General features: G+C 49.7%; 1 protein-coding gene and 1 long non-coding RNA gene across 2 annotated transcripts; one reads left to right on the top strand and one right to left on the bottom strand.

The window, feature by feature from the left end:
* Window positions 1-5,514: 5,514 nt before the first annotated feature.
* On the bottom strand, window positions 5,515-6,915 carry cart3 (cocaine- and amphetamine-regulated transcript 3). Its single transcript, XM_086193314.1, has 3 exons — window positions 6,672-6,915; window positions 6,283-6,366; window positions 5,515-6,195 (listed from the first exon to the last, which is right to left on the bottom strand). Exons 1-3 carry the CDS (start codon window positions 6,837-6,839, stop codon window positions 6,088-6,090), a joined length of 360 nt encoding a protein of 119 aa, XP_086049440.1. The 5' UTR covers window positions 6,840-6,915; the 3' UTR covers window positions 5,515-6,087.
* A 3,576-nt stretch (window positions 6,916-10,491) lies between these two features.
* On the top strand, window positions 10,492-13,416 carry LOC147268900 (uncharacterized). Its single transcript, XR_015111210.1, has 3 exons — window positions 10,492-10,649; window positions 11,584-11,758; window positions 13,372-13,416. It is a non-coding gene; the product is annotated as an uncharacterized LOC147268900 (long non-coding RNA).
* Window positions 13,417-15,145: the final 1,729 nt, after the last annotated feature.

A 15,145-nucleotide genomic window follows, 5' to 3' on the forward strand; every position in this document is an offset into this window, starting at 1 on the left:
GGGCTCCACCCACAACCCTCTTGATGGGGGCCACAGCCTGCCCTACCTTAAGCTCTTAAAGTCTCTCTTAATTTAAGTCCTGTCTGTTTTTATAGGAGGCTGATTTTAACCCTTTAATGTCAGGTTTCATTCTGCCTCTGGTGTTTCTGACCATGACAGTGTTTCCTCAGTTTGATCCCATCAATAGTCTACATTCGTAACAAAGCTAGGACTGTGTTAGCAGGTCTCATTGTTTGAGGACAGGAACGAGGGTGTGTGTGAGTGTGTGTGTGGGGGGGCGTTAGGGCTCTGTCATGAAGTACTTCGTACTTTGTACTACGTCTTACTTGTATGAAAAAAGCAATTATAAAAAGTCTGACTGACTGACTGACTGATTGATTGACTGATTGATTGATTGATTTTCGTTGCTCAGTGCGTGGAGCTGAACAGTGACCTCACCATTTCTCTTTGGTTTTTCTCTCTTGACCCGCCAAGCTAACAGAGTTATCCAGGATTCTTTGACCTCCACGTTGACAGCAGCGTGAAGGTGATGTGCATTGTGCTGGATTTCTGACACCCAAGTTATCCTGAAGGCAGAGAGAGACGATGCTGAGCCTCACCTGTTTACCTGTGTTGAACAAGTACAGACGGGCAAGTCAGCTCACTTCTCTGAGTTGATTACACTCTGGTAATTCGGAGATGCTTGAGGCGTCAGAGACGTGATACTCATCAGGTTGCTGCAGGCCACTAGTTTTCCTAAGCAGAAGCATCAGATGCATTTTAACTGAAAGTGGAAATCCCAACTCTGCCTTCTCCAGCGATCCACCTCTGACTACTGTGTCCTGGGCTGCATGAGGGAACTCAGCCTCTGCTCCCTCCTTAGTCCACTGTGGTGAGCTGGCCCTTCTGTGGTGCTGCAGTGAGCATTATTCTGTCCTCACGAGTCTCCACTCATGATCACCAGGCAGGAATCATGCACACTGTTCAGAGCAAAAGGAAGACCTAATTCACACATCCCAGACCTCAATGAATGAAATATTCCAGTTGAAAATCTTTCTTGATCACCAAAATCAATCATGAATTACCAACCAGATTAATGAGCCCACTGAGGACTAGATTCAGAACCATGCTCCAAGTCAAAGAGGATTACTTAGATCCCAGACTGATTCAGCTTCCTTGAGACGACTCCTGGTGCGGCTCAGTCGTGTGTTCGGCCCCCATGTGCCTGCATGAAGCCCTGGACACGCTCCTGACGAGACCACGGATGTCTCCTCCTAGACCTGGATCAGGACATCAGTCAGCTGTGGATGCAAAGATATGTGATGTCCCAGAGGTGCTGGATTCTGGTCTGGAGAACGGGGTGGTCCAGTCGATAGCTGACACGCTCCAGCCACGTGAGGCTGAGCATCCAGCTGTCCTGGACCAGAAGGAACCCAGGGCTCACAGCACCATCAGATCTGACTGGTTCTGAGGATCTCATCCTGCTACCTAACCGCAGTCAGGGTTCCTCTGGTGAGCACCTGAAGGTCTGTGGCAGCCCTCCAAGAAACCACCTCCCCTGACCATCACTGACCTTCCACCAGAGCGGTCGAGCTGGAGGACGTAGCAGGCAGCAGAAGGTTCTCCACGGCATGTCAGACTCGCTCATGTGCTCCGTGTGAACCTGCTCTCATCTGCTGGAGGTCGTCTTGCAGGACTCTGGCGGTGCTCCTCCTTGCACGAAGGAGCAGATAGCGGTCCTGCTGCTGGGGTGCCGCCCTCCTACGGCCCCCTACTCCTCCCCCTGCTGGGGTACTATTCTCTCTCCTGGAACCTCCTCCTGGGTCTTGACACTGTGCAGGGAGACACAGGGAGCCTTCTGGCCCCGGCGTATGGATGTGGCTCCTGGAGGAGCTGCACTACGTGATCAAGGTCTGTGGGCATCAGATCCTCCTCCTGCTCCTACAGCAGGACTGGAGAATGTAAACTAGCCAAGAATCAGCCAGAGAGGACGAGGAGGGAACAGGTCTGTGGCCCCACCTTCTGAACCTTCCTGTACAAGGCTGGCCTGGCTGACTGTCCCTCCTTCCTACCTGCTGTCTGTGACGTTGACACAACAGCAGGAGAAGAGATTCACAATCATTGTTGATTCCTGGTTGAAATCCGTGGTTGTGTGTCCCTTTATTGTTTTTGCATGTAGTTTCCTTCATGCATCCTGCTGGCAGTCTGAAAGATGTAGCTGACCAGCGAGGGCTGATTCCTCTCCTAACAAAATCTTAGTGGAGTCTGAATAGCAGCAAACATGTCACATTGTGTGTGGAACTGTGCAGAGGTCACACAGACTCACACAGTCACCTGAGATCAGGCCACGCTCACCTAAAGACTTTATTTCCAGACCTGAATGATCTCAGCGACCTCAGGGAAGCTTCTGCCCTCCCGCCACCTGTCAGTGAAATATTCATGCTAGCAGCTTTTAGAGGAAACAAGAGTTTGATTGACAGAACACCCTGTCTTTAAATTCATGCTGACTTCCCAAGTGGCAACGCGCACAGGTGGGCGCGGAAAAGTGGAACAAGTCAACATTTTGTACTTGTCTTCCCTGCATTATTGATGAGAGGTGGCTCAGACGCGGTCCAGAGCAGCAGCATCAGAGAACCACTTCAGCTGCTGAATATCTCTTGAAGGGTTTGGGAGCTGAATCCCTGATTAAATCCACTCCAGTGCTCCTTTGTTGGTCAGGGGCCACCAAGTATTATTTTCGACAACCAGAGGAGGAGGAAGAATTGAGATGTTTAACTCTGGTAGAAGCAGTGATATTTTGAGGAAGGAGCTAAACATTACACTCCTCTGTCTACACGCAGCTCTTGTCTTTGCTCCATTGTTCACAAGTTCAGTGAAAAGATGTAAGACTTCTCAATGAGCGAAACGGTGTTTCAACCCATCTCACCTTCACCGTGAGAATCTGACAGGTGAGGCCCTTCAGAGGACGGCCGTGCAGCTGAGACACGGCGACACCTCACATGTCACTAGATGTTGGGTAGCAAGTCACTGGCCTGTTGACTGCAGGACGGCCACTGGAGCCGTAGCCTGTCGGTTGGATCAAGTTCCTGCACCCTTTCCAAGAAGCCATCAGGCCTCATCTGGGCGGCGGAGGCCCCATCTGGGCGGCGGAGGCCCCATCTGGGCGGCGGAGGCCCCGGGGTGCTTGTTTCTGCCTGCACCAGAGTTTGATTCAGGCAGCCTGAAGGATGGCGCTCTCACATCTACCTCGTTAGTAACGAGCACACTGAGACACTGTTGACAAGCTGGTACAAGCAGGCAGGAACGAGATCTGACCTCAGACCTGCTCAGGCCCCAGTGGGCCCCACAAGGTTTGGGAGGCTGTTACTCCTGTAACCAGATGCACCTTGCATCTCTAGGACGTGTTACCGGTCACACAGTGGGGCCCACGGGCAGAGACTGAGGTGGGTCAAAGTTAGTTTTTCCTGGGGGGTGCAGGAGGGGGAGTGGCTGGCTGGCTGGGGGCAGGAGCTGGTCTGGGCTTGAGTATGAGCTAGAGTTTAACCTGGACAGAGGTAACGGGACTAGTCAAGACCCCAAAACACCTTGGGACATTTCACTAAATGTAGCAAACCTAGCACAGGAATAAAGATGAAGTGGAAATATAACCCAAAACGTAGTGGAGATATGGAAAGGCGTGCACTGGTCCACCAGAGGGGCTTCTTCCTCCTGCGGTTCCTCTGGCGCTCCAACTGACCAGTTGAGACTCACTGCTTTGGAGTGACTTATTTTTGGTTTTGTTGGATTTTTGGGGAAAACAAACTGAACAGAGAGGAAAGTCGGTAGGATTCCAAGATAACTGGTGAAATAAGTGGCGTCACCGTCACAGTTTGGTCCGCTCTGCTCGTTGTGATTCATTTCACCATCGGTTTGGTCTGATAACGTTTGGAAAGTCTGAAAGGGCCAAGATTAAGTGAACACCTGTTTGGTTCTTATTTAAGTGACCGATCCACATTCCTTGGCAGAGAGCAGACCAGGCTCCAGCAGTGCTCTACTGAGGAGGAGGCATGCCGATCCGTATCAGCGACAAGCCCCTCCCTCACTTCCTGTTTCTGCTGAGACGAACGGCTCTCTGATTCTATTTTTTTAATGGATGAGCAGAGAAACTGCACCTGCACTGCTGGGGAGCTTTAAAGGCCAGATGTGCAGCATTGGAGACACCTAGTGGTGAAGCTGCAAACTCAACCCTCACCCCCACCCACACCCCCCTGTTGAAGCAATATTAAAGTGACTCATTGCCTGGGAAACTACAGGGCTGCTCTTTAATCATTAGATGAATACAAGAAAGCAGGGGCGTCAAAACTTTTTTCCCTTTGAGAACAAAACTTCAAGTTCTAGGTGGGCGATGATGAAAGGCCTTCAGTCTGTGACCGACGCCAACAAACATCACAAACGGCCTGATCACATGGTGGAAAATCATGAATAATCAGGGATCCTGCGTATTCAAGAAAACTTTGCTCGCCATCCATCCCTCCCTCCCTCCATCATCCATCCCTCTCGCCATCCTCCATCATCATCCATCCCTCCCTCCCTCCATCATCCATCATCCATCCATCATCCATCCATCCCTCCATGTTCCCCCTCTTCTCCTGTTGAGGGTGGTGGGGGTGGAGCCTATCCCAGCAGCCTTCCCCCTGGACAGGTCACCAGTCCATGGCAGGGCCAACACATAGAGACAGACAACCATTGGCTCTCCCAGCCACACCTACGGTCAATTTAGAGTCTGGATTAACCTGGTCCCTCTTGATGTCTTTGGACTGTGGAGGAAGCTGGAGTACCAGAGAGAACCCAGCAGGAACAGGGGGAACATGGAGACTCACCCAGAAAGACCCCGTGCTGCAGCCGGGGCTCCACCCACAACCTTCTTGCTGGGGGGCCGCAGTGAGGACCACTGCTCCACCCACAACCTTCTTGCTGGGGGGCCGCAGTGAGGACCACTGCTCCACCCACAACCTTCTTGATGGGGGGCCGCAGTGAGGACCACTGCTCCACCGGGCCGCCATGAAAACTTTCTTTATCTCAACAAAAAATAAAATGAAATTATTTTTAATTACTTTTTGTTCTTTCTTATGAGGCCGGTTTATTTCTTTAATAGTTTATAACAAGTTTCTACGTCAGTGCTGCTTACGTATTCATTCTAACATTTTTGTAAAATCCTACTCCATTTCTGCCAGCAGATCCCTCCCAGTCCTCCCCTCGGCTCCCATGTGACCTGCTGAGATCAGTGACGTTGTTGTTGTCACATTGTAGTTTCTCTCTGGGTCTGAGTTTAGCTTCTGTCCCTTGCATGACGTCAGCCTGAAGCTGCTTCATTCACTTCCACTTTATTTTCGTCCGATGAATCCCCCGTCGAGTCAAAGGAGGAGCCCCCCCCCCGGGGGGGATGACGTCACAGACGTGCCTTTGTTCAAATATCGACTGAGATCATGAAAACAACAAACTAAAATGTCTGCCACGTCACGGACCCCGCGTGTTGGCCTGTGTGGAGCCCGTGGTGGGTTTTCCTCAGAAGAAAATGAAGCCACGCTACAGCTTTACAAAACAAGATGATCCGTTTTATTATTATTGTTGCAGTAATTATTATTAATAATATCAATATTCATAACAATAATAATACACATACATACACATTCTGACACACAACCGTTCAAAAGACAGAGTTTGATGGTGAAGATGTGTTGTGTTCCCTCGATATTGCTGAGACCGTTTGGGATGTGTGTGTGTGTGTGTGTGTGTGTGTGGGGAGGGGGGGGGGGTCTGTGAAGGGGCCCTCCGCGCTGGGGCGGTGTGTGTGTGGGGGGGCTAACGAATCTCCTGCTGTACATGGAGAGGAGCGGGGGGGGGGGGGTGCACAGTCATTTTGTTAACTACGTTCACAAAGATGAGGTTTCACTACAGACATGATAAGTTTTTTTAATTTTACAGAGATGTTCCATCACCAGAGAGAGTTGGTGAGATGCTTTTAAAATAGATTCTCTGGGGTCAAGTCACCTGATGTCGTTCGTCATAAAAATATGAGAGTAGTTACAGTTTCCCATCTCAAGGCTCTACATTCGGATCCCACGAGGCTCATAAGCACTTCAGGAGGTAAAAGTTGCAGAAGGCTCCCCGGGGGCAGTCGCACAGCTTCCCGATGCGGGCACCTTTCCTCACCGCGCACTGCTCCCCGACGTCACACTGAGAGACGCACAAGACAGCAGAACAGATCACCCTCGGAGAACTCCCGCCACCGCGACAGCAACCGACTCAACTGACGGAGCTTACCGTAGGGACTTGGCCGAATTTCTTCTCCCACAGAGGCAGTCGTTTAGCCTGCAGCTTCTCAAGAACTTCCTGGAGAGCTCCGAGCTGCAGGGACACACAGCCGCTTCTTAGACACTCATTCATGAAGGCGGGACACAAGAACGACACCCAAACGGAACATCACGGGGGGCGTATCCTGATAAACAGCACTTCATGATGAAATAAACGCCCAGAAATATGAAGGCAAAACACATTTTGATATGCAATGACACAAACCAATGAGATGAAGTGAATCAGCAGAAGTTTCTGAGTTTGGCACATTCCAGGACGCATCCAGGGCTGCTGAGCTGGTGAGGACCACAACACGACACAAAGCTGCTGGACATTCTCAGATGCAGGTGAAATCTTACCAGCTGCTTCTCACTGGTCAGGTTCGGACCTTTCGGATAAAAGTCCCGCAGGGCTCTTGGGCTCAGCTCCTCTTCGGACTCGGTGTTCATCAGTTCGGCTTCGGAGGCGCTGGAGAGCAGCAGAAGCGAGCAGAGGAGCGCACCACGGAGCAGCCTGGAGCTCTGCATGGTCCCGGTGCGCGGCAGAGTGTGCGTGGCCCTTCCCCGTCTCAAATAGTCGCTCCTCCGCGCCAAACACCTTTTTATCCGACCACCGCCATCTGGATGCTCCACCTCATCCTTTGATTTTTTTCTCTTTCCCTTCTTGTCATGCGTAACAGCTGCCTTGGGTGAGTCATCCCGTAAAAGTTGCTAGGCAAAGTAGGGCTGGAAAAGTCAACAACAACAACAAGAGCAGCAATGTAGGGTTTGTTGTTGAAAAGTAATGGATTACTTGGAGGTATGAACTATTCCCGTGAGCTTAGACGCACATGTCAGAGGGTCTGAATCTTTATTGGATTCACATGAATCAGCTGAACCTTAAATTGCACCACTCACTTGTTCCAGTCTCAGCAAGTGTTTTATTCAGTTTTCAGGGGATCAGCAGTTATTCTCAGTTAGGACGCTTCCATTCTTCCTTCTGAGGGATAAGACGCGGTGACTCAGTCGCTTCTTTGAGCTGTCAGGGATGAGCAAACTCAGAGCTTCACCGTGACGCCTGAAGATGGAATCGAGCTTATAGGGAAAATGCTTCTTTGCTGAAGCCTTCCTTTCTTTTCATCACTTTTCACTCTAAATGTGAACACAAGCACATTTTGAAGTCTTGTCTTTTGTGTCTGCAATACAAATGTCATTACAACAAACTCAATGTCAGGTCTCATTCTCGTGGAAAGAGAGACAGGAAACAAACAGACCTCCACTCGTGAGGGGCCGGTCTTCACACGGACCTCAGCTGTAGCTCGTGTCCTGTCTCAGTCCTGCAGCCCCTCAACCTTCGTCCTCCAGTGGAGCCGTTTGCTGGTGCAGCCCAGGAGCTGGAGGAGCAGGAAACCTGGTGCTCCAGGCTGCATGACTCACATCTTTCAGAGCCGCCAATTTAACATTTAATTCACAGCGACCAAATTAATGAACCTCTGCTTGTGAATGGAAAGCTGTTTCATTCACAAGCAGAGGTTCATTTTGTCCCTGGCAGTCATCCGCTGCAGGCTCACGGTTCTGAGCCTCTCCCCTCGTCAGACTAGCGGCGTAACCTTGAGATGGCCCGTTCTGCACTCCGATGGTGTACTAGCATGAACAAGAATCCTCACCAGAGGTGGCGGCCTCAGCAACGATGGTGCATCAGTGCATCAGAGGCTGGATAACGAGGAATATTAGTGGGAACACCTCAGACGTCCATACAGACCTGGACAGGTGTCTGTCATTAGCAGCCCGGCGCACGCGTGTCTTCAGACGGGTGCAGATGTAGAACACACACATGTTCTAAAGCTGCGTGACAAATGGATCATGAACAGTCACCTGACAAACACAAGAATCCCCGATGACACCAGCAGCACGCCTCCTGCGGTCTTTGGGTCTGGCTGTCGTGTCAGACCCCAAACACCAGACGTCACCTCCTCGGAGCCCCAGCGATGTACCACACTGATCAAATGAACATCTGCTGGGGAAACTGAACCCCAGGCGGACAAACACAGGTTTCTGTCATTTATGGAAGGGAGACAAAGGTGTTGACTGCTGGTCTAAAAAGGAACCAGAGAAACCAGCTTAGTGTCAGTGAATGTTGCCTGCATGCAAAGGAACAATGGCTAACATCCCTCCATGTTGCCTGCAGTCAGAGTGACTCAGCTGCGTTGAGAGCCACAGATTGTCGCCTACTTTCTCATTCAAATGAGAACTTGATGGCAACAATCGCATGGCAGTGTTCTGCTCAGGGGGGCAGAAGACGTCCAAGCTCCCCTTTGTCCAAATCAAGATGCAGAACCTTTTCTTTCTGTCTTCAGAAGTGTGTGGGCCTTTTACTGCACACTGGTTTGTTATGCTTTTCTTATTTGTTCGAGCGCATCTGAGCAAAGAAAATGATTTCGAGAGAGTTTGCTGTTTTTTAACTCTTCTCTCTTTTATTGCTCACTTTTCTGTTTTCTTTGATATTCCTGAGTTGGACTGAAGAAAGACACCCATCCAGACCATTCGACCTGCGGGTGCAAAGACATCACCAACAACAGAACCCTGCAATCAAGAGTCAATCTAACTGTGCTGTGAGGCAAAATAGCTAACAGATTAAACCACAGTCTCACCCATTTCCCATTTTTCTCACCAAAATCACACAAAAAAGCCCAAATACATCAACTAAAATACCCTGAACATACCACAAGTTATATCCAGTGAATGAGAAGTAACTTGAAATCACCAGTCTAATCAACGTGTACGAGACACAGGCAGAGACACGAGGCTCAGAACAAGAAAGGAAAAGAACCAGGGGGTCTGGAACAAAACCTTCTAAGAAAACTATATTACAAGGACATTTTTCAAATTTGTTAAAATGTCAGATCAATGATGATGTAACAGATTTTCTTTTAGTTGAATGCATTTAACGCCTTCGGTCACAAGCATAAGAAAGTTGAGGTTTAAATCTATCTCTTTTCTCAGAATCCCCTGGTAGACCACCAAGGCCTCCTGGGCCACAACGGTACCAACCAGCCTCAGTCTCAGCATCAGCACCATGACGCCGCTGTCATTCGTTCATCGATTTCTCGTTCAAGAGGCAGGTCACCACACCTGGAGGCTGTTCATGCTGTTTAGCTACATGTTCCCACCAGAGAAAACAGAGAAGGAAGCCTCCCAGAGCCACTCCCAGCCTGTGCTCTTACTCCTTGCTCCTAGAGGACCCCCCCAGCTTTGAGTGTGTGTATGTGTGTGTGTGTGAGTGTGTGTGTGTGTGTGTGTGTGTCGTGGGGGGGGGGGGTACAAACTATGCCAGTGTACAATTTCTAATTCGAGTGCTTTCAAGGGTTCCATGTCATGCAGCTTGGAGCTGTGTGTGCTGAGGGCCTCTCAGAACAGCTCTCCAGAACCTGACCCACTCCTCACTTCCACCCACGTTTTACTGACACAACGCTGTTTGAAAGTGGCCAAAATTCCCAGTAACGGTCGTCAGCCTACGTTGAGCTCAGCTGGGGGACACGTGGGTCTCCACCGGTGCCTGTGAGTATCTGAGCTGGGAATTTATCATAGTTTGTAAAGAGACACTCACTCTCCTGAGCTTTCTTTCTCCAACATGTCCGACAGCTGTCCGTTGAAGGGGAAGCTCATCAAGGTGAGTGCATGTGTGAGTCAGTTTGTGTCGACAGCGCCGGGCTCTCGTAACCTCCTCCTCCTGCTGCTCGGTCACTTGGGGCGCCCCTCCCTTTCCTCCAGCCAAGTTCAAAACTTCCGCCCATCGTATCCTCGTACCTGCAAAATGTTTTCAGAGGCTAAAAATAGCTGGCTGCTGCTTTCTGCCTGGCTGCTGTGCTTCCTGTCTGATGGCGGGTGATTCTCTGACCCCAGCCATGTAGCCAGTCATGACCTCATGATTAGATGAGCCCCTGACAGCTGTGGTTTGTGGGGGTGAGAGAACGACCACAGGGGCTATTCAAGGATTATAGTCCAGTTTGAGTGATTATTTTTTACTTTTACGAATAATCTGATTATATAATATGGCCGCCTCTGCTACAGAGCATCAGAACACCCCAGAAGCATGACTCTGATCCTGGTCTCACTCTATTTTTTTGTCCCTTAAAATCAGCCTGAGGTTCAGCAACTCGCTCTGAGTAAATTAGGAGTTTTATGTCAAGAGAAAGGTAGAGAGGGAGAGAGGAAAGGAGAGCTGATGGCAGAGGGAGACCTCCACTCAGTGAAGCATCGACAGGCACAGCTCAACTGTAATTGCACGCAACAGCATCGCCTTCTGATGGAGACCTGATGAGGGAACGAGTGAAGGAAGGAAGGAAGGAAGGAAGGAAGGTGAGGTGACATGAGAGGAGCACGTCACACCTCATGCTCTGTTGCACACACACACAAACACACACACACACACACACACTGTGTCTTTCCCGTGCTGGTTTTTGATTGGTCATCGGATGGCATAGCATTTCCTGCAGCCTTAGCGCTAGCAATGACTCATCAGTAATTGCTTCATATTGAGTGTGTGTGAAATTAGACCTCAGATTAATGAGCATCATTACTGCACTGGTGTCAAGTGATGTGAAGTCATGTTGTGAAAACACCAAGTTCTCAGCTGCGTGAGTCACTGATGAGGCGAGGAGTCTTCATCCTTTGCTTCTCATCTCATAGAAATCCTGCGTCCAACCTGCAGCACGAGCAGTTCCACAATCATGAGGCTCCAGCAGCTCCAGGCTGTCAATTATCCCTGCAACTTTCTTATGAATGGCAGTAATCGGTCCGAGAATGCTTCAGTGCTTGGTTTCCAGTTTCACAGATTCCTAGTTTCCGAGCTCATGCAGCTACACATCCATTTACGAAACAATCTCAACGCTTGGCGAGAAACATTTTTGTCCATATTTGTGAATTTCACAGGACAAGTTAGATCATTAGATTTAGCCAGTAGGTGGTCACAACCTGCCAGCCCTCAAATTTAAGCTTCTTTTTCATGGTTCATCATTAAGGGTCTTACAGAGAGAGCCCTATTAGAAATATACACTCCTTTATTTTAACTTATCAGTGGAACAAAGAAAGGAGAGACGGGTCTTTCCATCCTGGCTGGTTTCTAGGGAAATGCTGATCAGCTCATCCACTCGTCCATCAGTGACATCTGAAAGTCTTAATGAACTACCGACCTGCTTGAAAGAGAGCGAGATCAGCTGATGGGCGAGAGACATTAGCTCCTAATAAGAGAGCGAGTGGTGCAGCAGCGCTACTTTCCTGCGTTTATTCACAGCAGGAGACAGAGAACCAGCGGGCGACAGTCAAGCCTGCAGCCACACACACCCCCGTCCCAGCATCCAGGTCCCAGGACACACCAGAGACTGACACAGAGGGTCGAAGGGCCTACTGGAGACAGTTGTGGAGGATCCAGCAACTGACAGGATGATGTCATCGCCTCAGTGAAACAGGTCGCTACCCGCCACACAGACGCGCTGGTGGATGACTCCTAACCAGACACACACAGAGGTTTCATTCAGCACTTTTGAGAAGCTTTCAATCATCTCAGAAATAAAACAATACATTTTAAAAGTCAGATGATCAAAATAAACATTCAAGGGCCAGATGTCATGGGGGGGGCAGTTTTGCCAACTGCGGATGTACAGCTTGCAGGCCTGTTGCTAAATGCCATTAGCAGGCGGAATATGAGCACGTTAACGCAAAAGGAAAAGCTGAGTCTGCTGCCTCCGTGTGGTCAAGGAGTTATTCATCTGCTGCATTTGCACAGCTGTCTAATGAACTGGCAGGAGGACCGAACTTTGATTGAGGGACAATTGATTACATTTGGAATCGATCCATAACTGTGTCTGATGACAACATACGCTTTGTACCGTTTGGTGTCGTGGCCGAGCTGCAAATGCTCAGACCAATCAAACTGAACTGCGACAGGGATATTTTGGCAAAGGCAAAAGCTGAGGTTAAGGTCAGAGAGAACGCGTGGTTTGGGTCACCAGTGCAGGGGCGCCACACCTCACAGGTGACTGTACTCAAGTTACATTTCAAAAGAACGAGTGGTTCAAGTGTGTGTACCAACACAACCACGCTGAAGGTGTTGGAAGACAAACTTGTGTGATGTCGCCTTAACACATAGAGAAGAACTCAAACAGGGAGATCAGGAGGCCTGCAGTCTGACCAGTGTTCTAGAACTGATTTCAGAGTTGATGGTGATTGCAGAGAAATCCAACCCCCCTGAGACGGTGCCAGGAGTCAATCAGGAGGTCATGCAGGTGTGACGAGGTGCGTTTACCGCAGCAGGGGTCAACTTCTCTCCTCACACTGTGGTCATAATTATCAGGTGGATTCACTGACCGACAGTGTCTCTATTTCATCCATCAGTGACTTTGAGCGCTAACAACGGTTCCTGAAAGAACACATCCTGGCGCCACTGCTACAGGTCACCCTAAAATTAAAGATTAATTTCAGATTTCATAACATGTCCAAACAAATTCTCTGCTCTCTTCCTTTTCCTTACTTTTTTTCTGTTGCTTTTAACCAGCTTCGCAGAAGCCCCTCGGTGAAATTAACGCACTGGTGCAGCTGCTGATTGGCTCCTGTCAGAGAGAATCGCTTCACCTCAGCTGTCACATTCATGCACCCCTTTGAAATCTCCAAGTTTATTTGACACTATCTGCATCTTAGGGAGGGAAAGCATCTGTTACAAACCTGTGTGGGTGGAGGAGATGATTAATGCAAAGACCTGCCATTAAATCATAAAGCTAAGCCCCTCACACGCTGCCCAGTGCAGTCGAGACACAGGATGTTTGCAGCGTGGGCTGTCAAACCCTGTCAGTCACGTTGCCCAGCATTTCAAGCATATTAAAGGGATGATGAAGCAGCTTTGATCTTCCTTCTCTGGGATTAACACATAACTTTTCTAAACTGAAGAAAAGAATATTAAAGGCCAGAATATCAAACACAGTCACTGGGAGAGAACAGGAAAAATAACTATCAAATGGAATAAAAAAAACCCAAAAACTTCATGATTAAAACGACCTTACTGTTCCTTTTCCGTTTGAGCCCTCAGGACCAAGCTGCACCCAGCTCACTGGATCTGGAAATAACCTACCCTTGGACAGTTCAGTCTGTCAGGCCAGCATCCTTCAGAAATGCTCTAGTGCGTCACTGTGAGGTAATTAAGGGTTGTGAGTTCGGGACCTTTCTGCTTCTGTCTGCCTACACGGCTTACATGTGTGCCTAAATAACGCTGCTGTTCTCTCTCCTCTAATTGCAGTGTAGAGAAACAGTCCACTGACAGCTTTTGCAACAGAGATAAGACCCTCATCTCTGCATGCGCACATGCTTGTATGTTTTATGTGTGTGTGTGTGTGTGTGTGTGTGCGCGCACTTCCTGAGGACCTGAGTATTATGTCCACAAAAGGGTCCAAAGAAGATGCCACACAACACTGTAGCATTCACACGCTTTACTGTGGCGCGACAACCACACCCAACAGGTTCAACCAATCAATCACCGAGCTCTCAGCCAGACGGAAAATAACAGCAGCAGCAACCTATAACACAACAACATCTATAACATGTCACACAGCTATGTATGACCCGTGTACAGATGTGACACCCCCCCCCCCCCATAGGATTTCACACATGAAAGTTGAAACAAAGTCCTCAACTTGACCAGGTTGTGACGCATGCGAACAGGTAGGGAGGAGGGACACAGCTGGGCAGGTTGAGGTGGAGACAGAGAGGGGACAGACAGTTGTGGCTCACAAACGTCAGGAGCTTGTGGGCCCGCCCCCCAGGCCCCTGGAATGCCTGGGGTTGGCGCAGGGGCAGTCTGAGGTCCTGGGGCTTCCTGTCCTGCTGAGGGGAAAACCCTGGGGTGCAACACCAGCTGTGTGTTGTGGAGCTGCCACCCGTCGAAGCCGGCTGGAGTGCCACGAGAGCCATTGTTCAGACGGTACGTCGCCAGGCCCAGCTGGCGGGTGACCTGGAGGGGACCAGACCAGTAAGTGGCCATTTTATTTTTCCGGTGAGGCCCACGGACTCTGAACCAGTCAGATGTTTTGATGCCTGGGGCCCTGGCCCTTTTTGACTGGTCAGTAATGTTCCCTCATTCTCCCCTGCCAGCGGGCAACTGTAGCCCAGACACTGGGGGGAGGTGCCCTGGGTTTAGGAGGGTGGAGCCTGTCCAGAGGCTTGTTTATCTCCCAGCCTACCATGAGGGAAGAAGGGAAGATGCCCATAGTGGAATTCTGCGTGCCCCTGTAGTGCAGCAAGGTGTGACAGATGGCCAGTACAAAGGAGAAACCTTGGGCCGTATGAACCCTCAAGCCATTATTCAGGGATTGATGAAAGCGCTCCACGCCACCATTGGCCAGCGGAACAGTCCCTGACTAGGGCCTCGATCTCCTTGTCTATTCCTGGTCACCACTCCAGTCCATCCATGTTGGACTGGAGTGGGGTCACGCCACTTGCTGACAGCGGAAAACCCACAAACTTGACAGATGTGGCAGAGAGGACGCATTTCTCATCATTGAGAGTCAGCTTGTGTGTTAGGTTACGTGTTGGGGGACCCAAACGCGGACAGACAGCGGAAGGTGTCACTCAGGATTTATTAGAACAACGGGTATAACAGAAAGAGCTCACGAAGAGGATAAAAAAACAACAAAAAACTCTCCACTGGGAGGAACCAAGAAAGAAGATGATAAGGCCGCAAACTCCACGTCTGGCTGGCGAACAGAAGGCGCATCAACAAGTGACGGAACGGGAAACCTCGGGGGGAAAAACAGAAACGAAGGTTAGTCAATAATGAACGGTCCTGACAAAGTCCAAAAAAACAAACA

Source organism: Aulostomus chinensis, chromosome 2 (genome assembly GCF_037954235.1).
Source record: "Aulostomus chinensis isolate RoL2024-O1b breed Wild chromosome 2, RoL_Achi_v1.0, whole genome shotgun sequence".
Lineage (NCBI taxonomy): Eukaryota > Metazoa > Chordata > Actinopteri > Syngnathiformes > Aulostomidae > Aulostomus > Aulostomus chinensis.

Coding starts and splice junctions, on each gene's coding strand:
- cart3 (XM_086193314.1), bottom strand. CDS start 6,839: ATGCAGAGCTCCAGGCTGCTCCGTGGTGCGCTCCTCTGCTCGCTTCTG. Junction 6,367..6,671: donor TGACCAGTGAGAAGCAGCTG/GTAAGATTTCAC, acceptor GTGTCCCTGCAG/CTCGGAGCTCTCCAGGAAGT. Junction 6,196..6,282: donor AATTCGGCCAAGTCCCTACG/GTAAGCTCCGTC, acceptor TGCGTCTCTCAG/TGTGACGTCGGGGAGCAGTG.